Here is a 24,341-nt window from a genome sequence, read left to right as displayed (position 1 = left end):
GCATGCAGTTTGAGACGTGTAGCTCACCCCATACGCCACTCTCCCTAGAAACGTTTGCACTTGTCGCAAGTAAATGAAGGCAGAAAAGCCTCTCAAAAGACTGACGGCAACAGCAGCACCGATTGTGGTGAGCTGACTCAGTGTCAGCCATCACCGCAGGTGCCGCTGATGCTTCGGAGCAATCGACCCAGTTACCAGCGCCACATCCCTTAAGGAACTCGAGCACCCGCTGCACAAATGTCACTGCAGCCATTCTGGTCCCTTATATTTTACCATAGCACCACTAAGACATCCGATGGTTCCTCTGTGGTATCAATCGGAAAAAATATGCTCCGCTGGGTTTGTGATTCGACAGTACACACAGTCGAAAGGAGCGATTCGGCTCTGGCGCTGGGTATATCGTCCTTGGACGTTTCGTAGGAGGATATACTTGTGACCGATGCGTTTCGAGGATCATCACAGAAAATTCTCCTGTCTTTGAACTAGCTTTTTTAGCACACGGTTACGCGACGACACCACAAGGCTGACACCAGAACAGAAACCCTGCTACAGAAACCGAGCGGAGTGATTTAACTGGCGCCAGTCTCAGCAAATTCTTTGTGCTGCTGTTTTCCTGTTAACGGAATCGCACCCTCTGAGGAAAGTCAGTGACAACCGAAGCAGACGCATCCTCGGAACGCTTGCCTGGCCTCCAACTGATGCACATCCAAACGAATTATATAATGCACCGGCGCCGTGCCGGTGCATGTGCTGCAATGCTCGCGTTTGCGCAGTTGCATACCCAGGCTCACATACGCTTTAAGGTATTTGAAAGCCGCCGGCAGCGTTCCTCGATGTCTTCGGAGGTCCAAATGGTTCATGCGCAACGCCCCGGAAAGGCAATAAATCGGTTTACTCGATACCTGTGGACACTCTCTACTCACTAAACCAAATTCTGCGTGTGTCTCGAAGAACTGCCTATCCCTTGGCGCGGCGACCGAGATGGACAATGCCAATTTTGCAAAATGCCAAGCGGATTTGATCCCCGCGAGAAAGAACTTGTCACTCAGGGTGCCAGTGCGCGTGGGTCCCCCCAACTATTCAGGTGGACTCCAGTCCTTAATGCTCTCCTGAAGCTTAGCGTGCATTTGATACCTGTGTATGAGGCTGCGAATTCCGTCGAAATCCTGAGCATCAAAAACACACCATTCAATCAACGTGCCGTTGGCCTCTCACAGCACGTGTTGCAGGCACCATACCTGCCTGCACACGTCGAATATTGGAGAACAATTGTCGCGGGTGGATTCTGGGACGGCTGAGGTGTCCGCGCCGGTGCATGCCGTAATTCTGTAACCCGGCAGAGTGTACAGGTCGAAGAGTACTTCGCCGTTCCCCCTACACGCGTACCATAGATGTGTGTTGCACCAGTTGCTTTTTTCCTACTTGTATCGGAATCACCGTTTGATATCCCGAACCTGTGATCCACGGCACGCTCTGTTCTTACCTTATCTCGAAACCGGCTCGACAGATCCCTCTCATCCTCGTCTAGAAGCGCGTCCACTCGCCTGCGTATTCATCCACAGTCCGGGCGAAAATGAAATTGCATGGTGGCATTATAATGCCACAATCCCCTCGTAAACGCTACACTGCATGCCCAAGGTCATCAACACTCTGCGGACGTCTATCCCCGTTCCCAGCGAACCGTTCAGTTCCTGCGTCGGTCAACTTGGAGACTCACCTTTTAAATTCCTCCAGCTCCGCTCGCGAGGTCACCATTTCCAACGCTTCGTTCAGCTGTACGTCACACAAGCAGCTGCACACTCCACGCGCGTTGTTGCCGGCACGCATGCATAGCGCACACGATGGTACCTATGCTGTGGCGGTGAAGGCCACTTGATAGTTAGCATTGCAGACTTCACGTTCTCAGCCATGGTCGCCTCCCAACCCTCCCTCTCATTTCCACGTTCCTCCACCTGGACCTCCCTCCTTCCCACGTCGAAGGTACAGCGCATCTCTGCGGCGAGCTCTGGCGGGCGCGCCTGGGATTTCCGAAACACGCCAACCCCGTGTGTCCATTTCGTCCTCCTAAAGGTGACACACAGAGGCCCGCGGAGCAGCAGTACCACCGCGGAAGCAGTGTGCCCCTCCTCTGGACAGCTTTCAGATCGGGGTGTGTAAAGGTGGGAAGTGTACCTCGAAGACTTCCCGAAGAAGATCGCTGTCGGTCACGCGATCAGCTTCAAGCCCTTCGTCCACGCGCGTCTGAATTCGGAAGCAGCAAGCACACACAGTCGCGGTCGTGCAAGGGACCTGGCCGCTGTGGGTAACCTGCATGTCACAGCGTTTCGTAGTGCAGAGTGCAGTCGCTCACGGGCTATACTCTCCAAAACCTAGGACAGCAACCGATACCTCTGTAGTGCAGCACGTACACTGGAATGACGCGAGTGATGTGCCAGCAAGTGCAGTGCACGTTTCGCAGGGTTCTTCAGCGCGGACACTGCCTCGACGACCTTCATTCGGTGCTTTGCCAGTCGGTCTTGACATTCCTGGATCCGCACGAAGGGGTGCACCACACCAACCAGAGAGAACTGCATGAACCGAAGCGGACGGTCCGAGGCCTCAGCACGCACAGTCGCGACTCGCTCTAGGCTCACGTTTGGCGAGTGTGCGTGAGCAGCGACAGCTCTCCCGAGAAAGAAAGGAAGAGAAGAGGCTCTGAGAGCAGAGGCGATCTCCGGAATGCCACATTAAACAGTCCCACTTTACCGCTCCAGTCGACGCTCGGCTAAGCGGTCGGATCGAACCAGAAGTGGCCCCGTAAGCAACGGCGTCGCACAGCAGCGCCGCGACGGTCCACGCGTGAGCTGCTCAAAAGGCGCCATTCGTTCTGAGAGGCTCGCACGCCGCATGCAACAGACCCCCTGGTGCCGAGGGCCGAACGCAGTCTTCAGTTCCCGTGGTGAGACGCATTGCTGCGACGGGTTCTGCCACAACCCGCCTTCGTCCGGTCCTCCAAAAGTTACGATCGAGATGTACCTGGTTAGCAAGGACGTGCTTATCGGGATGCAATCGCTTCTCGAACTGCTTGTATTTCGTGTCCAACGCAGCGCGATCGATGTCGAATGTGGGAGCCCTGCGACACGGGTGAAATACGCAAATCATCACCAGTTATATGGACAGAGGTTCCCTTTTATCCATAGGGAGTCCTAGAATCTCAGAGGCGCCCATAGCCTCCGACGCGAAGAACACAATCAACGACACAACGCCCTTTTTCTAGCACATTCGGCTCGGGGGCGTACGCTTCAAAGGGACAATTCGAATGATAAATAGTTGCTGAAAGTCTTGTCGAAATGAAGCCAAATCACTTACATTTGCAGAAAATCGAAGTAGGAAAAGTCGGCCTTGCCCGCATCTCCATACTGCGGCACGAGCACGTCGCCGCAGTTCTGACGTTCCACGAACATGCAGAAAAAGAGGCTCTTTCTCCAGCACACGTATAGTGACAGGTATAGGGAAACTGCTCGTGTGTGCATGAAGTGAAGCTTATATCGCTCGGCTAGACACTCCTGAACACCAGTGTCTCTGTTAGTAACTTCTGCGCACTTGTGTCCGACATGGCGCCTTCAGCCGACACACCAGATGGTTCGTCCCTCCGTTGCTACGATCCTGCCGATTCCCCCGAACTCTTCACAGGGTCCCCCGCTACGGATGTTTTTGCTGCGAAACGCATGCGCGTTTATGCTGCCATCGCCGAACCGATTAGCTGCTCGTACTCTTTCCAGAAACAACGCTGTATCCACGAAGGCACGGAGTGTCAGTTCGAACCAGATCGGACAGCAGGATGTACTTCTAAACGCGAGTGTAAGAGTTGGTAGAGTAACTACTAACATACGAGCAGTGAAGAGGAGAAAGCAAATGGATAAGATATCGTTTTTACCTCCTGTAGAAGATCCCATAAACACGTATGTACCAAGGAAATCTGGGTTTGAAAGCGATGCAACTTCTGACCACCCAGGTAGTCCCGCCTGTCACAGATATCACTGACAAAACCATACTATTTGGTGTAACCCAGGATACATCAGAAGACAGGGAGGATTTGTCTGTTACACCGGGAGAACCCTTGTCTCCATTCACTGCTTAGGCAGACGGAACACGGTATTCACTCATCGGCTGCCAGTCTTCCCGCCGCGGATCACCAGGCCATTCGCTTACTTCGCAAAAAATCTGGTATTTTCTCGTCGGGGCTGCCTCGCAGCGAGTGCACGGTTGCCCCGCCTCTTCTTCTGACGGCCCCTGTTGCTGGTTCTCTGCGAGGCTGCCGCTCGCCTGCCTGAGATCCGTGGCCTCTCCAGAGGATCCCCCACCCTGTGCCGCACAAACTCCCCGCTGGGCGAAGATGAGGAAACCCCCTGACGGCGTCCGGAACGAGCGCCTTGTCGGAGAAAACAGTCGACCGCCATAGGCAGACTCTGGCTCCCCCATGAGTGGAAGCATAGTGCAGATGGACGTCGGACTGCAGTGACTGCGACAATGTCCGCCGTATGCTGAAGGCTGTTCTCTCCGTCTAAAACACGACATTCTTGTCCCCTCCGAGCTGTCCCCTTCTGCGCCGTCGGCGCCCCATTTAAAGGCTCCGCCGCGGAGCCCGTGCTCTCTTGTGTGTGGCCAGCATCGGACACAGCTTTGTGTGCTTGTGCTGATTGGTGTGGTGCACGCAGCGCGTTCGCTCAGAAAGGAAGAATTCCGTGCCGAGACAGAATCGAGGGAAGGACGCCTGCACACAGACAAACCAAGGACGATAGGCACATGTGGGTGAACCCCTACTCGTCACTCTCAGTATCAGGCTAGACTGGTCATGCGTTGGCACACGCCGAACGGGCACTTTTCAAAGCGGGGCGTCCAAACAATGCCCGGAGAAGAACGTAGGCATGCATACCAGAATAGGAAGAACACGCGTGCATCCAGTGATCGACAAAGCCTCGGGTAATACGGCGCTTTGAGAGTTCCGTGCGCAACCTAAGGACCGACACCCACAAGCGGCCGAAGTTCCAACACACAACGGAAGTCATTCGAAGCCAGCAGTGCGCCTATTCCCTCTACGGTGTGTGGACCCTACAAAGTGCACTTCGTTAGCCCAACCGGATGTCTTCCAATTTCTCTGAATCCAACGCACAACCTCCGATGTCCATTATGTCGCAGCAGTAGAGACGCCGCGGGATGACACACAATTCACAAGCACCGCACGACGCTTTATTCCCCAGCTTGTCACAACTGTCGTATACCGGTTTCGACGAATTCCGTGTACCCTCCCAACATCAGTGGCCACCGCACCGCCTGCGTCAGCCTGATCCCGCACACTCACAGAGTTCGGCGACCGCCCGTCTGCTGGCAACCACGAGTGCGGGCATCTACGCTTGCGACGGCTCCATGGGCCGTTGAGACGACGCGAATTCCATCGTTGGATTCCCCGCAGCGACGAGTGCGGAGAAGACCTCGGGAGACCGGTGCTCCAGCAGAGCTCCATGGAATAGAGTGCTCCCTCTGCTGTAAAATGACGCTCGATAGAGAGGGCCTTAATCCATCGCAGCGGAGATAACTGGGCCACGTCATCGTGAAACCGCTGAAAAACTATGAATGGAGATCAAAGCCGGATCGGAGTGTCCGGCGACCCAGCGAACCGCGAAAAGGCGGCCTAGAAACAAAGGAAACTCTCTACACAGCAGGTCATGGGCGCTGCATTCTTAGGAAAAGCAACAGCGACGCGAAAGCGGAACGAAACAGCATTTGCGGCGCGTAATTTGGGTGTACCCGTTTCTTCTTGGAAATGAGTCCGTCAACGACACCGGCGGCCGCTGCTGGCCCACGCGGAAAAGTCTTCAGCGCCGATTTGCATGCCACCGACCTTTCGAAAAAATTTAATTTGGAGAGGACCCGTCTGGCCCCCTCTCTTTGTTGGAAACGAAACAGAAAAGGCGAATCCTTGAGTACCGTATACTCCCGAGCCGCCAGACGACAACCCGCGCATGCTCGATGACTCGCCCCCGTGCTGTTGCACATAGCCCCCAGCGCAGAACATGCCACTGCGTTTTGTTCAAACGAAACGGGAGAAACGAATCCCGTATGAAATGTTGTGGAAGGACTGCGGCAAAGCGCCCCTAGTCTGATTGGCTTGCGGGCACACACTGTTGGAAGTAAAAACGGCCTGGTTACGGGGAACCGTAGACACACAAAGCGCAGCAGCGCGTGCCCAGCAGATTCAAATATGCTTTCGCGTGTGCACTCGTCCCTTGCTCATACCGAGAGGGCAAAAGGAAAGGTGTGAGTTGCTGACAAAGCGTACCAGCGACTGAGATGCTGTCGTTAAGGCTATTGTCTTCGTAGTCACGGCCTCACAAACCTGCAGTCTAATAGGCGCAGCACGTGCTGCCACAAGCACGAAGCGGCGCGTAATGGAAACCCGTTATAGGTAGCACACCAAATGACGAATTTTTGCCCAGAGCCACCAAGTAAAAAGTGTGAATAAGGTGGTGCAGACCGCAGTAGACAGCAGGAGATGTACTGCTCACTCAAGGTGAGTACTGGCCGTCGCGGGTCTCTCACCGTGTCACCCAGAAGGTGACGCGCAAAGTCCCCAAGTCCCAAACAAGGAACCATGCGCTCTAAACAACCAAAGTCTCCCTGGCCGACCGGTGCGGCGAAGGGCTGCTGGTCACATGCAACATCCCTCGCCAGGCGTCAGAGACCCGGGGACTTTGGAGTGTCTCAGGATCGCGAAAGATTCGAAATGTGCTGGCAAAAAAGACGAAACTGGCGGTATGCAAAAGGTCTCCCTTGCTGGGACATGACACAACCAGACGCCTCCCCCCCCGTAAGTCGCGCGGCCGGAATCAAGCGATGAGTCGTCGGATCCGCCACGTCTCCTCGCTTTGTGTCCTTGTCTCACGTGAGTTTGATCACTTGACTTATTTCTGCATTGCATGCGTTCTTGTCCGAAGCTGAAAACCTAAGACGTTTTCTTGCCAAGGTGGGGAAAAGGCGAACCATGCGTTTGCCGTCTTTCCTGTTCATGCTTGCGCTTGCATCCGTTTGCCTTCCGCTGATGCCCAGCCCCGGCCAGTGTGGAGTTTTTACGCCGATCGCCTCCAAAGCCGCGTGTGTCATTTTTTCGCGCTTCCCTCGACATCGACGCATTGATCTGAGACCAGCTGCCAGAGAGAACACCTCCAGAAAAAACACCGGCGTTCGAAGCAGGAAGCCTGCATACTCCCTTACACCGGCGGCGCAGCTTCGGGCGACGGATACCCGCCAACCGGCCTCTTCAGTCGCCTTTCCCAGTGTTTGGTTCGTGGCCTTTCCTTTGCCCAGCCGCGTTTCTTTAGCGTCATCTCACAGATCTACACTTTGGGGTGCTAGGGGACGACAAGGGAGGGCTGCTTTCCTTCTGCCGACCCCCCAAAGTGTGCGTGCCCGGCTCTTCCCCCCGCACGACCGGAATTTGACATACACGCCACAGCCAGCGTCGGCGCTCCGGTTTTTCCCCAGGAAACACGCCTACCTGGCGCAGTTCGCGGCGTGCCGCTGCACTGCAAGCAGAGGGGCGACGAGGATAGGACCACCGTTATCGGGCGTTTCGTGTGCCGGCAGGACAGCCATGGCAGGCGCAGCATCCCCGAGAAAAAGCAAAGGAGGCGACGCTGCTGCGTCCCAAGAGCGCGTCGGTAAGGTCGCGTGCGCGACCGTGTGCAGAAAAAATCAAATCTTCCAACACGTAGCGGTTGCTGGTCTGAAAAAAGGTTAGAGCGCGTGTGTCTCTCCTCCCGGAGTGAGGTATTCCACAGCTTCCGCCTGAAAAGCCGTACAGGCGCGCAGCTCAGAAAGAGATCGTCAGAGACACAGTGTATGGGGCCGTACTGCTGAGTTAGGCCAGCGCGCGCGTCTGAGTTGGAGAAAAACTCGCGCGGCTTACCACCGCTGACTCCCAAGCTTCATTCTTGAGTATTCGTGATATTCCCGTTCATGCCCGAGAGTCTCTCTTGTAACGCACAAGAGGCGACAACTCCACGGCACTCATAGAGAACCAGTTTCGTAGACCGCATTCCCTAACTGGAGGCCTGAATCGAGGGATTTCCTACTGCCAATCAGGGGCCGCAAGCACGAGGCTGTTCTTTAGTTTCTCTTGTTGTCGATGGGTTTGCGTTCTTAGGGCCTCGGCAGCGCGGCGTAAAGCGCGACCAGGACGACTCTCCAGAGGATATGGTGCCGAGCACACAGGCTACGAGTCCGAGCTCCCATGTGTCCCCTGGCAACTCGGTGTCGGATGAGAAGTCCCTCGCTCCGAAACGCGTGAAGAGGGAGCGCGGTCCGCAGGGCGAGGTCGCATCGCACGCAAAAGCGGAGGGGAAACGTAACTTGAGGGACGCGCTCTCTGAGTCCGAGAAGCGAACAGCAGCCGACAAAGCGGAGAAACCCTCTGGAAACAGTAAGGCCCGCGCTCTCGTCTCTCAGGCTCCGCCGAAGAAGACGGCTCAGACGACGCCCCCGACGGACAAGGACGACGAGAAGGAAGAGCACTGCCACGACCCCAGTGCTGAAAAGGGTAGTGACGACGAAGAGAGCCGTGAGAAAGACACGACGAAAACGGTGGAACGCGCAGGAGAAAAGACTCGCACTGGGGGCGAAGCCAAGAAAAAACTCAAGACGAAGGGGGGGAAAGCCAAGGGTGGAAGTACCGACGAGTCAAGCGATGACATGCAGAAGGACGGAGCAGCCAAGAAGGGAGGCAACGCAGCTAAGCGTGCAGCAGGCAAGAAACAAGCACCCAGCTTGCCTGCGGAGATCGACGAACTTTTTCTCAAGCACAGAGCGTTGGCGGGAAAGACGCGGAAGTTTCTCGGCGCCCATATCTCGGCTTCTGGGGGTGTTCAGAACGCCCCTTTAAATTGCCTGGCCATTGGAGGTGAGCGGCATTCCGGCACGTCCTTGTCTGTGCGTCTGAAAGCTAGGCCTGCCTCGTTGGCCCCCCTCGTGGAGGTCCCACTCAAAAAAGACCTCTTGACGCACAGAGGACTCTGAAATAGGAGCTATATAGGAAGGAGATTCGGCGTGCCGAACGTCTCGCCCTCCCAAGGATTGGCGAGCGCACTCGCGCTGCCTCGTGACCATGGAGTCGGAATTCCTTGTGCGGTTTTTGCAAAAGGCCACAGTCTGTTTCGTGGTTTGTGCAGGACAAGCGTTCGCGTTCTTCCTGAAGAATCAGCGCCGCTGGGACTCCCCCCCCATCGTGAGTCCCCCAGGAGACACTACACAGTGGCACATTCTTGGGCCGACGATACAGCTGACGCTTTCTGTGCGCACAGAGGCGTCGCCACGTGTTTGGCCGCCCCACGAGCTGCGTGCTGCCTTCTACAGTCTGTCGTGTGCGTATCGCGCAGTCCGCTGGTTTGTTTTTCGCAATGGCATCTTGACCCGGTGCCTTCGTGGGCCGCCGACCTTCCGGCGGCTACCGAGAGAGCATGGTGTGGTTACTTTGCTGTGCGGCAGAGCGCGGAATCGGCGGAGGGTTTCAAAGCCGAAGTGGCCAAGCTGAAGCTCGACGGCCCGCAGCATGTCTTGCCTCACGGATCGTACCTCATCAACTTGGCGAACCCAGGCAAGTTTGTTCACGGGCATCTGCGAGTTCCGGTGTCGAGACCTCGCAGTCTGGTGAACATTCTAACCGCAGACAGGGACGTGACGGGGCCCGCGCCCCAGACCTCTATAGGCAAGCAGGCGGCTTCTGCGTGTGCCCGGCCGAGACGCGTCGTCGGCTTTTTCAGACGCGTGAACGAACAGTATGTGCCTTTTTCTGTGCTGCATCAGATCCGGCGAAACGGAAAGTGTCGTACACCGCGTTTCTTGACGACCTACAGAGGTGCGAGCAGATTGGAGTTCATCGATACGTCTTCCATCCAGGTAAGTGTTTCCCGAATCTGCCTCTCTTGTGTTGAGCTCAGGACACGCTGATCCTGGAAGGAACGTCTGGCTGCGCTCGCTGGAGCGTGTTTTATCCGCAAACCTGTTGTCCACCCGCAATGCCTTTCACAGGATCGACAGTTGGCCAGTGCACGAAGGAACAAAGCATCGGACACATTGCAGTGAGTCCAGGCGTGTCTCCGCTCACCCAACGCGGAGATAGGCTCTCCGGCTTCGTGGAACGAGCAGTGCTACGACGTGCGATGTGTTGGACAAGGCCACGTTTTCGTACTCGGTCGCGCAGCTTGTGCTGGCGGGTGTGGTCGGTTCAGTTATCATTCGTCTCGGAGTCTGCAGTTACGAAGCCTTCAGACTGCGGGGTGCTGACAATAACGAAGGCCGCTACGAGACAGCGACACGCAGCTGTGGGATGCATGCAGCTGAGAAACAAGACGGGCTGCCGCAGTCGACAAGTTTTTAAATACTGCCACCAAAAGCTGCCGGAACTGCGAGGCAGAAGAGAGAGCATGCTGGAAAGGGACACATGGCTGCTTTCTTGAAGGCGTCACCTATGAATCGAGGCGCATCTCTGTGGTGTCTCTTTGTGGATTTCAGGAAAGCCTCAACAAGGCAATCGCTGCAACCAAGAGTGTGACGATTCTACTAGAAAACATGGCGGGCCAGAAGAACGTACTGTGCAGCGAGTTCGAGGACCTCAGAGACATCATCGCCCTCGTGGACAAGAAAGATCGCGTGAGGTCTCCGGGGGAGGCGTTCTTCCACGGCATCTAACCTGTCCAATTATGATGATCCGTTCCTGATTTTGCGAACGGAACGATTTTTCGCCATGAGCGATTCTCAGACGCTGCCCGGCGATACCGCGCGACGCGGCCAGACCAGTCTCATTTGCTCGAACGGAATCCGTTGCTCAGTTTGAGGATTTCATGTAGTTTAAAGTTGTGAACTCCAATGTTTGCGTAGCCTGGGAACTGCGTCGGTATGCAGAAGCCCGACGTTGTCCAAGAGTATGCATGCCGGACGCATTTTTATTTGCGCGACAAAACATACCCCATCGCGCGACCTAATCAAATAAAGGGATTCGCGTTGAGGGTCGTCTCCGTCTTTCTGTGCCTGCCGTGCGCAGATCGGCGTCTGCCTGGATACGTGCCATCTGTTTTCTGCTGGTGAGTCTCCTCTGCTGGTCGCCAATGCTTTCGACTTCTCAGCTTTCGGTTGGCCCCCCCCCCACCCCCCCACACACACACACACAGTGAACCCTACACCTAAGCGATGACGCGGAAACCCCTGGTTTTGGCGCGCACTTCGCGGTCTGTAAGTCCTCCCCGGGCCATGGGTTGATGGCGCAATCCACCCCACGGCTAGCACTAGGCAGTGCTCGGGGAGTAGATAAACAGGCAGGCCGAGCAGCAGGCCTCCGGGGACTGACCGGCGTTCTCCTTTCAACGAGCGAGACAATCTTCCGAGACTTTTCCGCTTTTTCTGATGCCCAGGCCACGATATTCGAACGGAGGAAAAATTTGAAGCTGTGATGAAAAAGTTCGACAGCATCGTCGGCATGAAATATCTGAAAGCCATGCACATCAACGATTCCAAAGCTCCTCTAGGAAGCGGCCTGGACAGGTACGTTCACTTGAGTGCTCGCCGATCGCCGCTAACGATACGTGTCGGCCGATCCTGCGACTGGTTCAACTGTTCAGTGATACGCGTGTGACGCGCAGTATGTTTTGGAGTTGTCGCGGTCGTGAACGGATTCAGATCTGCTTTCCGTTCTTTCCTTGATCCTGGACTGCGTTGCGTGCAAAAACGAGGCACGCGAAAAAGTGTGATGAAGTCGGCGATTACCTGGCGCGTGGAACCGTGTTTCTAGGACACACAAGGAGGCGGATGCGTTGTGCGAATATCGCCCTAAGGAGTCTTTCCAGTGCTGTCTCGATCAGCTAATCCCTGCCTCGTGGCCGGAGGAAGGTGACCGTTTGTTCAGAGCAGTCGCGAAAAAGACTTGGCGCCTGCACCACTGGCGTCACCTGGCTGATTTCGTGTCCGTGGTTTCTGTAGGCACGAGCACATCGGCAAGGGCACTCTCGGCCTGGCCCCGTTCAAGTTCATTATGCAACACCCAACGTGGTTCAAGGACATGCCTCTGGTGCTAGAGACACCGGAAGTCGACGACAACGGTCCCAAACTGTGGCGGAAAGAGACAGAGATGATGTACAAATTCACTGAAGAGTGATGCACTGGCTAGTGCCGACAAACGACAGTCCAGTCCGTCTGTTCAGGAGGCGCCCAGTGGCGTCGAACTCTTTTGATTCCGTCTGTACGCTGTACAGTAGGGGGTCTCACGCCTTCGTACGGTGGATTGCGGTTCCAGCCTCTGGTTGCAAGTCACGAGTTGATGTTACACGCATTCAAACTGCGTGGTTGAGAGCGCATGATTTACTCAGATAAAAGGGCGGCGGAGTCTGTCAGCGCGTGGGTAGGTGACCGCAAAAAAGACACTTCTTGAGGGGTACACGCCACCAGCCCCACAGCGTTCGTTAGGCTTGCGTCGCGTGCAGCGTCAGTTCACATTCGCCCGGCGACAAAGACGTACTCGAAATGTCACGTTCTGTGCGTGGTGTACACGCTCCTGAAAAGGTATGAGGCTGCCTCCAAACATCCTGGATGTTCGGCACTCGGGCCGTTTCCTCTGAACAACACGGGGCCGTGATACTCCTGTGCGTGACAGTGTCATATATCCTGGATATCAGAACCGACGGCCACCGAGAGCGATCGCCGCCTTTTTTCCAGGTCGCCTTTTCCTCCGGCGGTCGCTCGCCAGCGGGAGAAACGGGTGGGTTTGTTGCTGGTCGCCGTGCGTGAAGTACCCAGGCTCGCCGGGGAAATGTTTTTCTCCGGCCATGCGACAGCGGAAACCCCACTCTGTTTCAAGACGTCATTGCCTCGCACTTCTCCAAGGCGACTGTGTGTCCAGGTGCAAGGAATCCGTCATTTGATTCAGCACTGAAACCTTGGACTCGATTCGAGACCAAATTCCCTTTTCAGGCGGCGTACTGGCAGAATAGAGAGGCGCATCGGGGTGCTCACGTGCCGGAACACTTAGTGGCTGTTTTACGTCTAAGAAGTGTTCGTTTTGCAGTCTTGTAGGCAGATATCGTATATATGGAGCTTCTGAGGCACGGTGTGACGCTGCGTTCTCACCGAGTACTTTGCAGTCGCCCCCTCTGTATCTCTTACGTGAGAGCCTGCTCAATGCAGGAACCCACCAGAGGGAAGGGCTATGTTGTTACCCGTAGAGCTAAACGTGCAGTGATGAACGTGGTCCGAAACTTCGATCGTTCAGTGCTGGCAGCTCCGCCAGGGTGGTAGAATTGGTGGTGTGTGAGAACATCGCACCACAATGACCGAAAAGTAGTCAGTCGCTCGGTCCTGAGTCTTTTCAAGGGCTGGCGAAGCTATCACTTTCGTATCCGACTTCTTCAACGGCAGATCACTTCTAAAGCTGTTTTGAGTATGTAGTCTAACGCCTAACCCGAAAGCAGTGGTAAACGCCTGTGCCGCGAAGAAATTCGCTGTCCAAAGAACTTGACACGAAGCAAGTTGTGCTGTAACTTGGTGCGGCGTGCGATATGCACCGAAACAGCACGATGCCTCTCCACAGTCCATCGGCTGCTGGCTGAACTCGCGCTTGTCGAAACCCGTCACCTGGACCTACTGCACTTCACATACACACTACTAGATGCTGTGGCTTCCATGGTGAGCTCTAGTTTTAAACCCGCCTGGTTTCCTGGTGAATCCCACCTTCGTAAGCATATGCAGAGGTGTTTGTTTTCGCTGGGTGTGGAGGTTCATCTCCATTCCACCACTGCATTGCTGTTCGCCGTTCTACTTTACGAAGTGTGCTCGGACCAGCACGGCAGTGTCACTTCAGTGCAAGGGACGTTTTTCGATGGACCTCTGACTGCATGCGGAGGTTCTTCTTTGCATGCTCTCTGACATGTCTAGCGGCCTTCTTCCAAAAAAAAAGTTCCTTTTGAGAAGCGGCTATTTTAACGCACCGCTTATCCCAAAAATACCCTTTTTCTGTCGAGTTTCATGAGTGGAGACTCGAATAGAAAACCTCAGTTGAATACGGTGTACACATCCGCTGCACTTTCGGTTGCTGATTCCAACACTGACTGAAATATCCCCTTTCGGTTTTATCATGTGACCGCGTTTTTTTACATCCAGTTGTTTCACCTCCACACCACACCTCGGCCTTTTTTCGCCCTGGTTTACCCGTGAGCCTGGCCGCGCGAGGCCGGGTATTCGCCACTCTTTGCTCACGCACACGCTGCGTGCACTCTCGACGGCGCAGCCCCTCAAGCGCCGGGCCTTCTGGATTTTTGGCGCAGCCTTGCTTGCGGCACGAAACTGGAGGCTAGCGAGAGCCTGTTTGCCCGGAGTTTCTTCCCCCGGATGAGAAAGAGAGTCTTCTGAGCTCCAGTTTTCCCCGAGGAGGCACAGGCCGGCTTTTTATGTCTGTGTTTCCGAGGATTCTGCCTCTCTTCTGTAGCAGGCGTCCTCGCCTTCGTCACTCAGCCGGTAATCACGGTGAGACAGCAAGTCTTCGCTGTCATTGGAGGGGATCCACTCTACGCGTGAATAACCGGTTCCGTGCTTGCCACTACTCCTGGCCTCCTTCGTCTGTCTCGCGGAAAGACAGCAAGTGACCTCGCGCTGGAATTCCAGGCGGTAGACAAACTTGATGGGACACGCCTCCCGATGCGCCTCTAGTTCAAACTGGATCGAGACTCTTCGCATGTCTTTCACGTCTGGGCATACTGTTACCACTGTTTTGCATCTGCGGCGACAACACGCAGCTGTTCAGTGCGCTTCGAGGTCGTGTGCGAGACGCGCCGGTAGCGAACGTCCAAACACAGTTCTTTGGTCCGCGATTCCGGCTCTCCAAGCACCTGCTTATCCATTCCTGTCGTTTGGCGTGCGCAACCTGCTGCAGGCGTACCCTTTCTAGGCTGAAGCCTCCTCTTCCGAGGTCCTTCCCTGTCGGACGGTTCTCTCTGGAATTCTCGATTTTCTGCAACGCGCCTTGCCGGGTCTTCCGGCCCTCGTCTGGTCGCGACCCGTCGCCATGATCTGACGAGCCACCAGCGCCAGTGCTTTCTCTCGTTTCGTCCTTTTCGTCGTCCAAGTCGCTCCACTGGATCAGTGGACCACGGCGTCGGCGGGTCTCAGGCCGGCATGGAGACGTAGGCGCCATGGAGCCTCAAACCCCTGCGAATCCGCCGGAGCGCCCGTGCCCGCTCCCGCTGCAGCTTCTCCAGCGCCACACGCAGCTGCTGGCTGCGCAGCAGCTGCGTCAGGCGCAGGCCTCGCCTGCGGCCGAGGCGTCTCCGCAGCCGCGCGATGAGAAGGACGCCGTGCCGGTCGTTCCGGCGGCGCTTCCGATTGCGCTCTTCCCTCCGCCGCTCCGTCCGTTGACTCCCGAGCAGCTGCAACGCCAGCAGCTTCTTCAGCAGCATCTCCGGCAGCGACAGCTGCAACATCTTCAGCTCTTTCAAGCCGGCCTGCAGAACGCCGCGCAAGACCCCGCCGCGCCACAGCGCGCCGCCGACCTGCTGCAGAAGGAACTGGAGCGACAGCGGCGGGCCTCGCCGCCCCTGCACGGGCCTGCGAGGCTCCTCCAGCTGCACCTCCAGCAGCGTTTGCTGCTCCAGGCGGCCGCTCGGCACCGAGCCGCGGCGGCTGGCGAGGCGCCGCTGCGTCCTCCACCGGCCGTCGCAGCCGCAGCCGCCGCAGCTGTGCGCAGGGGAGCTCTGCAGCTGTTGCTGATGCCCCGGCCGGCGGCGAACCTCGGACAGAGCAAACCTCCCGGTCCGGTCGCCATCCCCGAGGGGTCAAACTCCGAGCGAGCGGAGACCGCGGGCGGCGCCAGCAACAAGTCGGTGGCCTCCGCGGAAGCGTTGCCAAAAGCGCCAGGGCCCGTCTTTGCACGCGTCCCTTCTGTCGCGCCGCTGCTGGCCGCCAGCTCCCTCTGGGCTCTTCGCCCGCCGTCCATTCGGCCCGCGCCAAACGGCGTGCCGGGCGGCGAACGCCCAAAGGCGAGTCCAAATCAGAGCTGCACTGTGAGCGGAAACGGGAGTCGTCCTTGCAGAGAAACACAGGCGCCTGCCACAGCCCCTGGGGTCCAGAGCCGAAGCGCGAGCGGCCGTCCAGAGCAGCCAGGGAGCAAAGCGGCAAGCGGCGGGAGCAGTGTAAAGAAGGAGCACGGACACAAAGGAGAAGGCGAAGCCGGAGAGAAACGCGCAGCCGACGCAGCGGGGCCACCAGCGGCGCCGAGCGTGTGCACTGGGGGCGGGGACAGTTGGAGCGACGAGAACAATTGGGCAGGAGCGATTGGAGGGGAAGGCGCGAGAAAGAAAGCTGGCGAGGCGGTTCAAGACGCAGCGCCACTACAGGGCTCGCCGCCGAAAAAGGGTAACGGAAAGAAGAGAGACGAGGAGGAGGACGAGTCGTCCGGGAGCGGCGAGGAAGACGTCTACCGCTACCACGAAGACGAGCATGCATCCGACGCTGTGAAGCGGAGACACACACTAGAGATGCCCATCGGATGGGGAGTGAGGAAGCCGGTCGCCGAGGCGACCGGGAATGGTGGCGCGTTCAAGAAGACCGTTTGGGTCAACGAGATTGTGGGTGAGTTCGACTTTAAAAGCGTTTGCGTGCGCGAATCCGCTCTGCTCCATGTCGAGTCGCGTCGGGCGAAAGCTCATCGTACACGCTCCCTCGTTCCTCTCATCAGGCAGGCCGTTTTTTCTGTAGTGAGTTCCACATGTTTGATTTTACTTTCTGGTCGAGCTCCCCCCCCCCCCCACCTCAGGAGTGTCGACAAACAGGTTTGGTGGGAAACGGAGTGCGGTGCTTCATAAGCCCAGATCGCGCTGACGACGCAGTGCCTTCAGAGCACCTCTAAGCCCCACGTGCGAACAGGCGCTTCGCGTGTTTTCCGTTGTTCCTGACTGTGCAGGCGGCATCCGTCGGCAGGTTTACCAGCTGGAGAAGACAAAGGAATGGTGTGTGCAGTTCTTCAGGTCTTCAGGCTCTGATACGCGCACTGTGACGCGAAAGTTTCCTGAAGATGGCGTGAACAGGTTCCGGGCCATTGCTGCGGCCTACAATCTCATGCCGTGGGACTGTACAGGCACAGATTACCGGCGACCGCAGGGGCGTCCGCTCAAACGCCGTGTCTTTACCGCGGCCGACTTTGAAGAGGGAACCGCCTGGTACCACTATCCCCCTTCTCTTTCTCGGCACCCGTACCCGCTGACTGCGCCGCCTGGCTCCGCCGTTCCCGCTGCGCCGGGTCGCCCCCGTCGCCGAGCGGAGGCTCCTCTGTTGCAACCTCTGGACCTAGCAGGGGATACTCCCCACGGTTCTCCTCTCGGATCCCCCTCGTGCAGCTTCAAACTGCAAACTCCTCCCGACGCGCTGCTCGCCGAATTGCCGGTTGCGCGGGGCGCTGGCAGACTCACGGGTACAAGCCTGGCTAATGCGCGTTCCGCGAGCTCGAGGACACCCTTGACGGTCGCCTGTGACGCTTCGTGTGCGGCGTCGCACCGAGTCTCTGTTACAGGGAGCGCTGCCTCGGCGTCGGCCGCCGCTGGCCGAGCCTCTCCTCGGCTGTCACCGTGGCTGCTGGATGCTGCGGCGTCGGTTGCCGCTGCAGCCTTTCGGCTGCACGGCGGAGCGCGAAAGCGAAGGCGAGGTGACGACTCTGATCGGGCAGACGAGAGTGCAAGCAGCGATCCCCCGGACGGGTCTGAGGCCGACGCGTCAGGCGACTCGTGTTCGAGGCAGGAACCTCTCGGCGCTGCCCCGCAGCCGCCGCTTGGCGGGCGAGGGCGTCAAAAAACAAGGCGAGACGACCCGCGGGACGGGGCTCTTTTCGGCTGGGTTTGTGGGCAAAGCGCCGGAGATATGGACGACGGCGAAACTGGACTGCTGCGGCAACTCATCCTCGACCAGGTGGAGGAGGAACCCCCCGAGTGTATGGCCACGTGGAGCAAGGCAGTAAGCCCAGACCATGCGAGACCACGGGGCGCTGACGCCTTGGTCCGACTTCCCCAAGTTGCGTGTAGCCGTCCAGAGCATGTTTTTTTGAGAGCTGTTCGTATCACGAGCAGGCCGGTTTTCTCGCGCACCCTTCTAGGCTGTGTTTTGGCGAAACCCGGCCGTGGCGCTTCGTTTTCATATCGCGCATCTTCTTTCTGTATTGCTGCAGCTCCTACCGTGGCCGTTGGCTTCGCCTCTGTCGACTGCTCCGGCCCCGTACTCCAAGTCCACAGACCCCTCCTCGGCCTCGCAAGCACGAGCTTCGTCTTTTGCCCTTCCTTCCCGATACGACGAGAGAGACGGGGAGTGTTTCCATCGGGAGTCCGGCAGGGATGCGGATTCCAGTCGCGTCTTGCCCACAAACGATACGGATCAGAGCACGGCAGAGGAGATGCGGCCACCTGCGAGAACGAGGTGCCGCGAGGTGCTGCCTCCAGAGAAAGATCCCTGGGAGCGGGACGCGCCACACATGGCATTGCCTCCTGCGCCCTGTTCGTCGCTGAGTAGGTTGTTTTGTCATTTTTGTTGTGCACCGGATCGACGCGAAGCTCTTGGAAGGAGTGCGTTTGCCAAAGTCGTCGAGGTGGTTTTCCCGAATGCACTGGAAACAAGCCTTCGGCCATCGACGAGTTCCACGCAGCATGCAGGCCACCCGCGTACAGAGATGGATACGACCGCAGACCTGTGCCATAAGCTTGCAAAGCGTGAACAAACTCTCGAAAACTACGTCCTCATAAGCCGTATTTTGAGGGCACTCGCGAAGAAGGAGAACGACTCTTTTTTCCGGCGTTTGCACAGCATGTTCCAGGCTCACGTCGCTACCTGCACAAGCAGCGGCCGTGTACCCTCAGACACCGTTTCCTCGGGCAACAGACCGAGACCGTTGACAAGCGCAGGTCTGTCTGAGTCTTGTCCTAGCGCCAGCTTACCTCTTGACGGGGAAGCGAATCGCCTCAGCGTCGACGATCCGCTGGCCTGCGTGCCTGAGGATCAGGCAAAGGTGGAGGGCGGGGCAAAAAACCCACAGAACGGGCAAACGTCTCGAAGTGCATCTGGCGGCTCCGACGCGGATACTGTACGGCTAAAAAAGCGGGAAGCAACTCAATGTCAATCGGGTTCGGACGCGACTGCTGCAGTGTCAAGAAAAGCTCCCTCGGAATGTTACTCTGCATATGAGGGGCGGCGGGATTGGAATAAGAGTGGCGCAGAGGAAACCCTCTATGCTTGTGAATGCCTCAGCGAGGAGCCTGTTTTGTTACAAAAGGCGGGGAAGTTCTCGGGAACACCGGGAGATGTTCTAGACAGCAAAGAGAGGGACGGGAACGCTACAACTGGAGGGAGTGCAATGAACACGGGCGGTGGCTGTCATACGAATGGAAACGACAGCCGGCCAAGACTCCGAGAGCCTACAGTGACGGAGGTACTTCGCGTCTTGGGTTGGATACTCGATATTGACGAAGACCGAGAGGGAATGCGGTAGGCAAAACCCAACACCGCCAACGTCCTTGCTGCAAGATTGTTTCCATGCGTGGAGAACCCGATAGCGGCCTCGTGAGGAGAGTCTGCCGTGCACCCTGGTTGTGAAAGACCCAGTGGATTCGCGGATGTGGTTTGTCTCTCTTACTGGCCTTCGTTGTCGCATTAGTGTAATTGGACAGTAGTCAGGAGTGTTTAACTGTCGGCTGCGGAAGGTCACAAGCCGACGTTCACTCTCTGCAGGCATGAGTATTTCCAAAGAGGCATACATCATCAGTCCATCACGTGAAGGGCGGGAAGGGGGGAGGGAACGGAAATTATCAGTTGTGTTTCGAGTTCGTAACACTGATCCTTGCTTTCGAAGAGGAGCAAATTCTGTGGAACCGAGGATTTGCCTCTTTCCCTTTCACATTGGTCGTGCAAGACACACACTGTCTACCCTGCAGGTGTGATCAGGTCAGTCATTTCTGCCGGCTGATATCTGCAGATTATACCTGTAACGTGGATGCAAGGCTATTTAATAACGTAATGACGGTGCTCGCTAATCTTTTTGTTTCCAAACCCCGGTTTTCCAAACTCTCCGACATTAAGTTGAACCTAGTGCAGACGATGAGCCGCAGGGTTTAGCTTGTCTTTGCTTTATCCTTGCTGTCAAAAGCAGAGCCATTACGATCCAAAGGATGAGGATGGACTGCATGCTTCGAAGTGTTAGGGGGTCTCCATTGGGCATGAAAGAGTGTGTCACCGCGCACAGGCAGGGGCCACGGAGTGTAACAATAAAACTGGGCAGCAATAAAAAATTGTGGCCTGTTCGGGCCAGCGCCATTATTGACTTTGCCGACACTATCTCTCCACAGGCGCGATGCTTCAGGTCGAGGCCGTGACCTTCATTTTTGTAAGGCTTCCGTCCCCTTCCGCGGGAGGTAGCAAGTTCAGAGCAGAGTACCTCTCACAAAACGGGTGCCTCGGCCTGTGACGTACGGGCGTAAACCTCATCTGGCCCACGTTGCCTGTCGTTTTGAAGGGTACGACTCGCAGCGTTGAGTACCCCGTGAGAGGGAAATAGCAGAAATTCAGCTGTCGCGGTGGGCGAGTCGACTGCATGAAGCCACTGATGGCGTTTCTGTAGCTTTCTTCCACTGTAGCTCGGAGACAGAACATGAGTTCAACTGATGCTTTTTCACTCCTGCAAAAATGTGCGGTGGTACTTAAATGATGACGTTTGTCTGGAACCGGAAGAATTGTTTGCGACCCAAAAAGACCTGCGATCAGCCCACTGCAGCAGATTCTTGCTTTTTCGTCCATTCATCCCGAGATGGCTTCAGGAAGCGAAGCTGCATGGCTGCCTCTGGGCGTCCGGATAAGCCGGCGTGTGTGTTGAGAGTTTCTCTGTCGGCGTTTTGGGTTACGACCACACCACCATGGCCGCAACAAAACCTACCACATCCCCTTCCCCCCGTCTTGCAGAGCAACCCACTGGACCGGATTCAGGCACCGCTGATGCCTAGGTCTTTGGCCGAAGCTGGTGAATGTCCAGGACTTAGCGACGCCGTACGCGTCTCTACGACGCGGCGGCGTCGCTCCCCCCATCCAATCCATTGCCGCCTATGTCAGAAAAACGGTTGGCTTAACACTGGTCAGAAAAACAAGGAACTTTTTCTCTCGGCCCTGATTCATGTGAGCCGAAGTGGTGTCTTAATCACGTACGGTGTGGATTTCGTTGTTACGCTTTAGTCCTCCTCGACATCGTGGGCTGCGGTAGAGGTAGGCTCTTCCGGCTTCAGCGAATCAGTATCGGCTTCTTTCCGCTACCGATCGATTGTGCTACAGGTACCTGAAAGAACATGAGACTCTCAGCTGGCCCTGTAAACGTTTAACGCTGCAGAATAGTCTTTTATAGAGTTGGGGTAAAAGGTGCCTTCATATAGGGCCTCGACCCAAGAAAGCGATCGTGTCTTTTCAGAACAGGTGTCCGCAAAGTCGACGGTGCAAGTGGAGGATAATTGAGGGTGCTACGTGTTCGACGGTTCGGTGATACGGTGTCTCGTGTTGTGTGCCTTGTTTTTCATCCGTACGACTCCGCTCGTCTCGGAAAGAGTGTCGCGCGTTTTTGTTAGATTTTGCTGTAGCTCCAGATATGCAGTCTGGAGTCATATGAATGCAAATACAAAAAAATACGAAAGAAGCAGTTGAAGCGTGCAGCATCCTAAATTCCCTTCTTGCTGCTACTCAGTCGAGATCACAATGGAGGTTGTTGTGGCGGTGAGGCAATTGGAGGCGTTTTTGCTCCCCGTTCGCCGTCATGTTTTGGGGGGGTTTTCATTTTTCGTGGCGGTTGCCTTGGCATCGGCCTTACGGACAGCCGCCGACATTGGGCAGCATCATGGCCAGGGTTTCTCGGGGCCGTTTCTCATGACGATCCCGGGCGGCAGCTGGGGACTCGAACAGGGGGCCTGCTTTGTTGGAAGAGCTAGGAATCTCGTTGTTACCCCCCTTCCCCGTCCCCCATACCCCAGTCCTCAGCCCCTCGATGTCACTACCGTAGGAACTGCTCTGTGCAGGTGGCTCGACAGCAAGTACGCCGCACATCAGGCGTTAAAAACCGCGTGGGAGAAGCGTCACCAAGAAGAGAAGTAAGTCGACGTTTCAGATCGTTCTTCGAGATGGCGGCGTCCCGCGCCAGCGGCAGGTAAACACGATTGAATCGCAGCCGGCTTCACTGAGGTAGAGGACAATCTTTCGTTGATTGGCGGGCAGTGACTGCCGTGTGTGTGAAGACATGCATGGGCACACGATTTGGGGGGTACTGGTCAGCCTCGCATTGTTAGATAAATCATGTGATGATTGCTGTGCCTGCTTTTGCTCTGGATGTAATTCAGGGACAGAACCGGCTGGTGGAATCTTTGGCGGCGCTTCTCCAATTGGAGATCTTCGTTCCCTAAATTCGAAATTCGTGTTTCTGTGAGTTACCTCGATCTGTGGCACAACGACTTTTATGGGCATCCTCTTCCGTGGTTCAGCGGGGAAATCCACTATATCCCGCCTTCCGACAGGCACGCGTACAACCTGTTCGACCACTTGGCGTCCGCTTTTACGATGTTTACGGGAACCTTGCCCCAGGAAGTCTTCTTTTTGTTGGCCCCTGCGCCTACATTCAACATGCCGATAGAGACAACTCAATCCGATGTTACCCAAGTAGCAGCTGTTGCAATCCACAAAGCAGCAGCCAGCAAGATGTTGCAGCGGCAACATATCCCCACCATTATGCCGGCGTTCCCTGCATGGGCGGTTCCTTTCATGTTCGGAGACAAGGCCTTCACATTTCATGTGAAACGTGCGGATTTTTGGGTGCGCGGATTCGATTGCATGCTCGGCAGGTACGTGAAAAAGGTTCGCAGAGGGACGGCGTAAATGGCGTTTCGAATTCCCAGTCAGCGTCAAGACAACTCAACAGTGACGTAGAGCGCTGATAGAAACACAGAGTACACAGTCATACGCGTTATGGAGCGAGTGTTCCTTTCTTTCCACGTGTGCCATGTTTTCAGTCGCCTGGTTGTTCGCTGGAGTCGCGTCGACGTCAGTGTATGCGATTATATGGCTGCAAAATCCAACGCTAAGAAAGCGGCAGCGGACTTGGCCGCAGCCGTTATCAGTACCGTGCGTCTCCGGGTCGTTGGCATGGACTTCTTTCAGTATGCAGCACCACTTTTCAGCGCAGATATGTTCGACGAAATCACTAATCAAGTCTCACTAATCCCGATAAGAATGTATTTAACTACAGACCCCCAGCTCACGCACGAATACGAAACCGCGAGAAGTATCAGTACGGCGATCCAAGTAGGCCAAGCTGGGGCAGCTCTTGTTCAAAATTTCGTACATCGTGCTAGAGAGGCGAAGCCGCAAGGCGAGCACCCACATGGAACGGCACCAGGGATGCGAGGTTCTACAAACGCCGGTCCCCGCTGAACGCGCTATCAGTGCTTCGTACCGCGTCGGCCGAGCGAAGCAATATGTGGCCGCAATTTCTGAAGCCATTGCTCGCTTCGAATTGGTGACCTCATGGGCTGGCACTCTGTTTCGGTAAGGATGAGGCCGACATCGACAACGCAAGAGGTGGTCTGTATTCTGGAAGAGTGTGACCCATATTTGTCGAGAAGAACAGGAACGGAGGTACGGTGCACTTGGCCATCCTCACAACCATGCTGCGAAACGCCTTATCAGCAAGTGCCCCAGATCTACAATCATTCTCCCATCGAAAGTCTTCTTCCTGCGTGACCACCTATTGCGGAAGGAAACTGACGGTAGACAGCTCCAAAACGTTCATCACACCGCGGACAAGAAGTTCGAAAGGTCCGAATTGCGGCAAGCGACAGACTGTCGAGCCCCTACGGTGACTTCATGCAACGAATGTGTGTGTTAATGCTACGTGTGGTACCGACATTTCGTATGTACAAACTGTCACGTCTTAAACTCGGCTGCTTTTTGACGGTGATTGAGATGTGACAATTCTGGCACCACGTTAAGCGCACCACCGACCTGTTTGAGCCGACGATTTCTTCACGCACACATTTCGGTTGCTGCCTCACGCCACCCGGCCGTGTCGCATCCCGGAACAGAGACATTTCCGCAAATCTAAGCCTATGGGCACGGATAGAGAGGACTTTGTGCAGTGTTCGATAGGGTAGTGATGGCTGTAAGGGCTACAGAAAGATAACGTGAGTAGTCGCATGTTTCTTGAACAACTAGAGACGGCAGGGATGGGAAGATGTGCCGAAGGATGTAATCAAGCCGGCATCTTATGACAAAAA

General features: G+C 56.1%; 4 protein-coding genes across 4 annotated transcripts; 3 read left to right on the top strand and 1 right to left on the bottom strand.

The window, feature by feature from the left end:
* Positions 1-1,076: 1,076 nt before the first annotated feature.
* On the bottom strand, positions 1,077-4,473 carry NCLIV_041150 (putative DNAJ domain-containing protein; the record flags this gene model as incomplete). Its single annotated transcript, XM_003881024.1, has 7 exons — positions 1,077-1,166; positions 1,484-1,544; positions 1,718-1,773; positions 2,173-2,241; positions 3,016-3,112; positions 3,349-3,425; positions 4,192-4,473. 7 exons carry the CDS (start codon positions 4,471-4,473, stop codon positions 1,077-1,079), a joined length of 732 nt encoding a protein of 243 aa, XP_003881073.1.
* A 3,157-nt stretch (positions 4,474-7,630) lies between these two features.
* NCLIV_041140 (putative endonuclease V) lies at positions 7,631-12,181 on the top strand (the record flags this gene model as incomplete). The annotated part of the gene is made up of 8 exons (XM_003881023.1): positions 7,631-7,697; positions 8,183-8,935; positions 9,204-9,259; positions 9,520-9,930; positions 10,546-10,683; positions 11,075-11,114; positions 11,442-11,571; positions 12,007-12,181. The coding sequence occupies 8 exons, from the start codon at positions 7,631-7,633 to the stop codon at positions 12,179-12,181; spliced, it is 1,770 nt and encodes a 589-aa protein (XP_003881072.1).
* Positions 12,182-15,206: 3,025 nt separating this feature from the next.
* NCLIV_041130 (conserved hypothetical protein) lies at positions 15,207-19,537 on the top strand (the record flags this gene model as incomplete). Its single annotated transcript, XM_003881022.1, has 3 exons — positions 15,207-16,641; positions 16,973-18,015; positions 18,227-19,537. The coding sequence occupies 3 exons, from the start codon at positions 15,207-15,209 to the stop codon at positions 19,535-19,537; spliced, it is 3,789 nt and encodes a 1,262-aa protein (XP_003881071.1).
* Positions 19,538-21,777: 2,240 nt separating this feature from the next.
* On the top strand, positions 21,778-23,499 carry NCLIV_041120 (conserved hypothetical protein; the record flags this gene model as incomplete). The annotated part of the gene is made up of 3 exons (XM_003881021.1): positions 21,778-22,166; positions 22,554-22,910; positions 23,079-23,499. 3 exons carry the CDS (start codon positions 21,778-21,780, stop codon positions 23,497-23,499), a joined length of 1,167 nt encoding a protein of 388 aa, XP_003881070.1.
* Between the last annotated feature and the right edge of the window lie 842 nt (positions 23,500-24,341).

This window comes from Neospora caninum, chromosome IX (genome assembly GCF_000208865.1).
Source record: "Neospora caninum Liverpool complete genome, chromosome IX".
Lineage (NCBI taxonomy): Eukaryota > Apicomplexa > Conoidasida > Eucoccidiorida > Sarcocystidae > Neospora > Neospora caninum.
The sequence above is the reverse complement of the archived record's forward strand: the minus strand, read 5'-3'. Positions and strand labels throughout refer to the sequence as shown.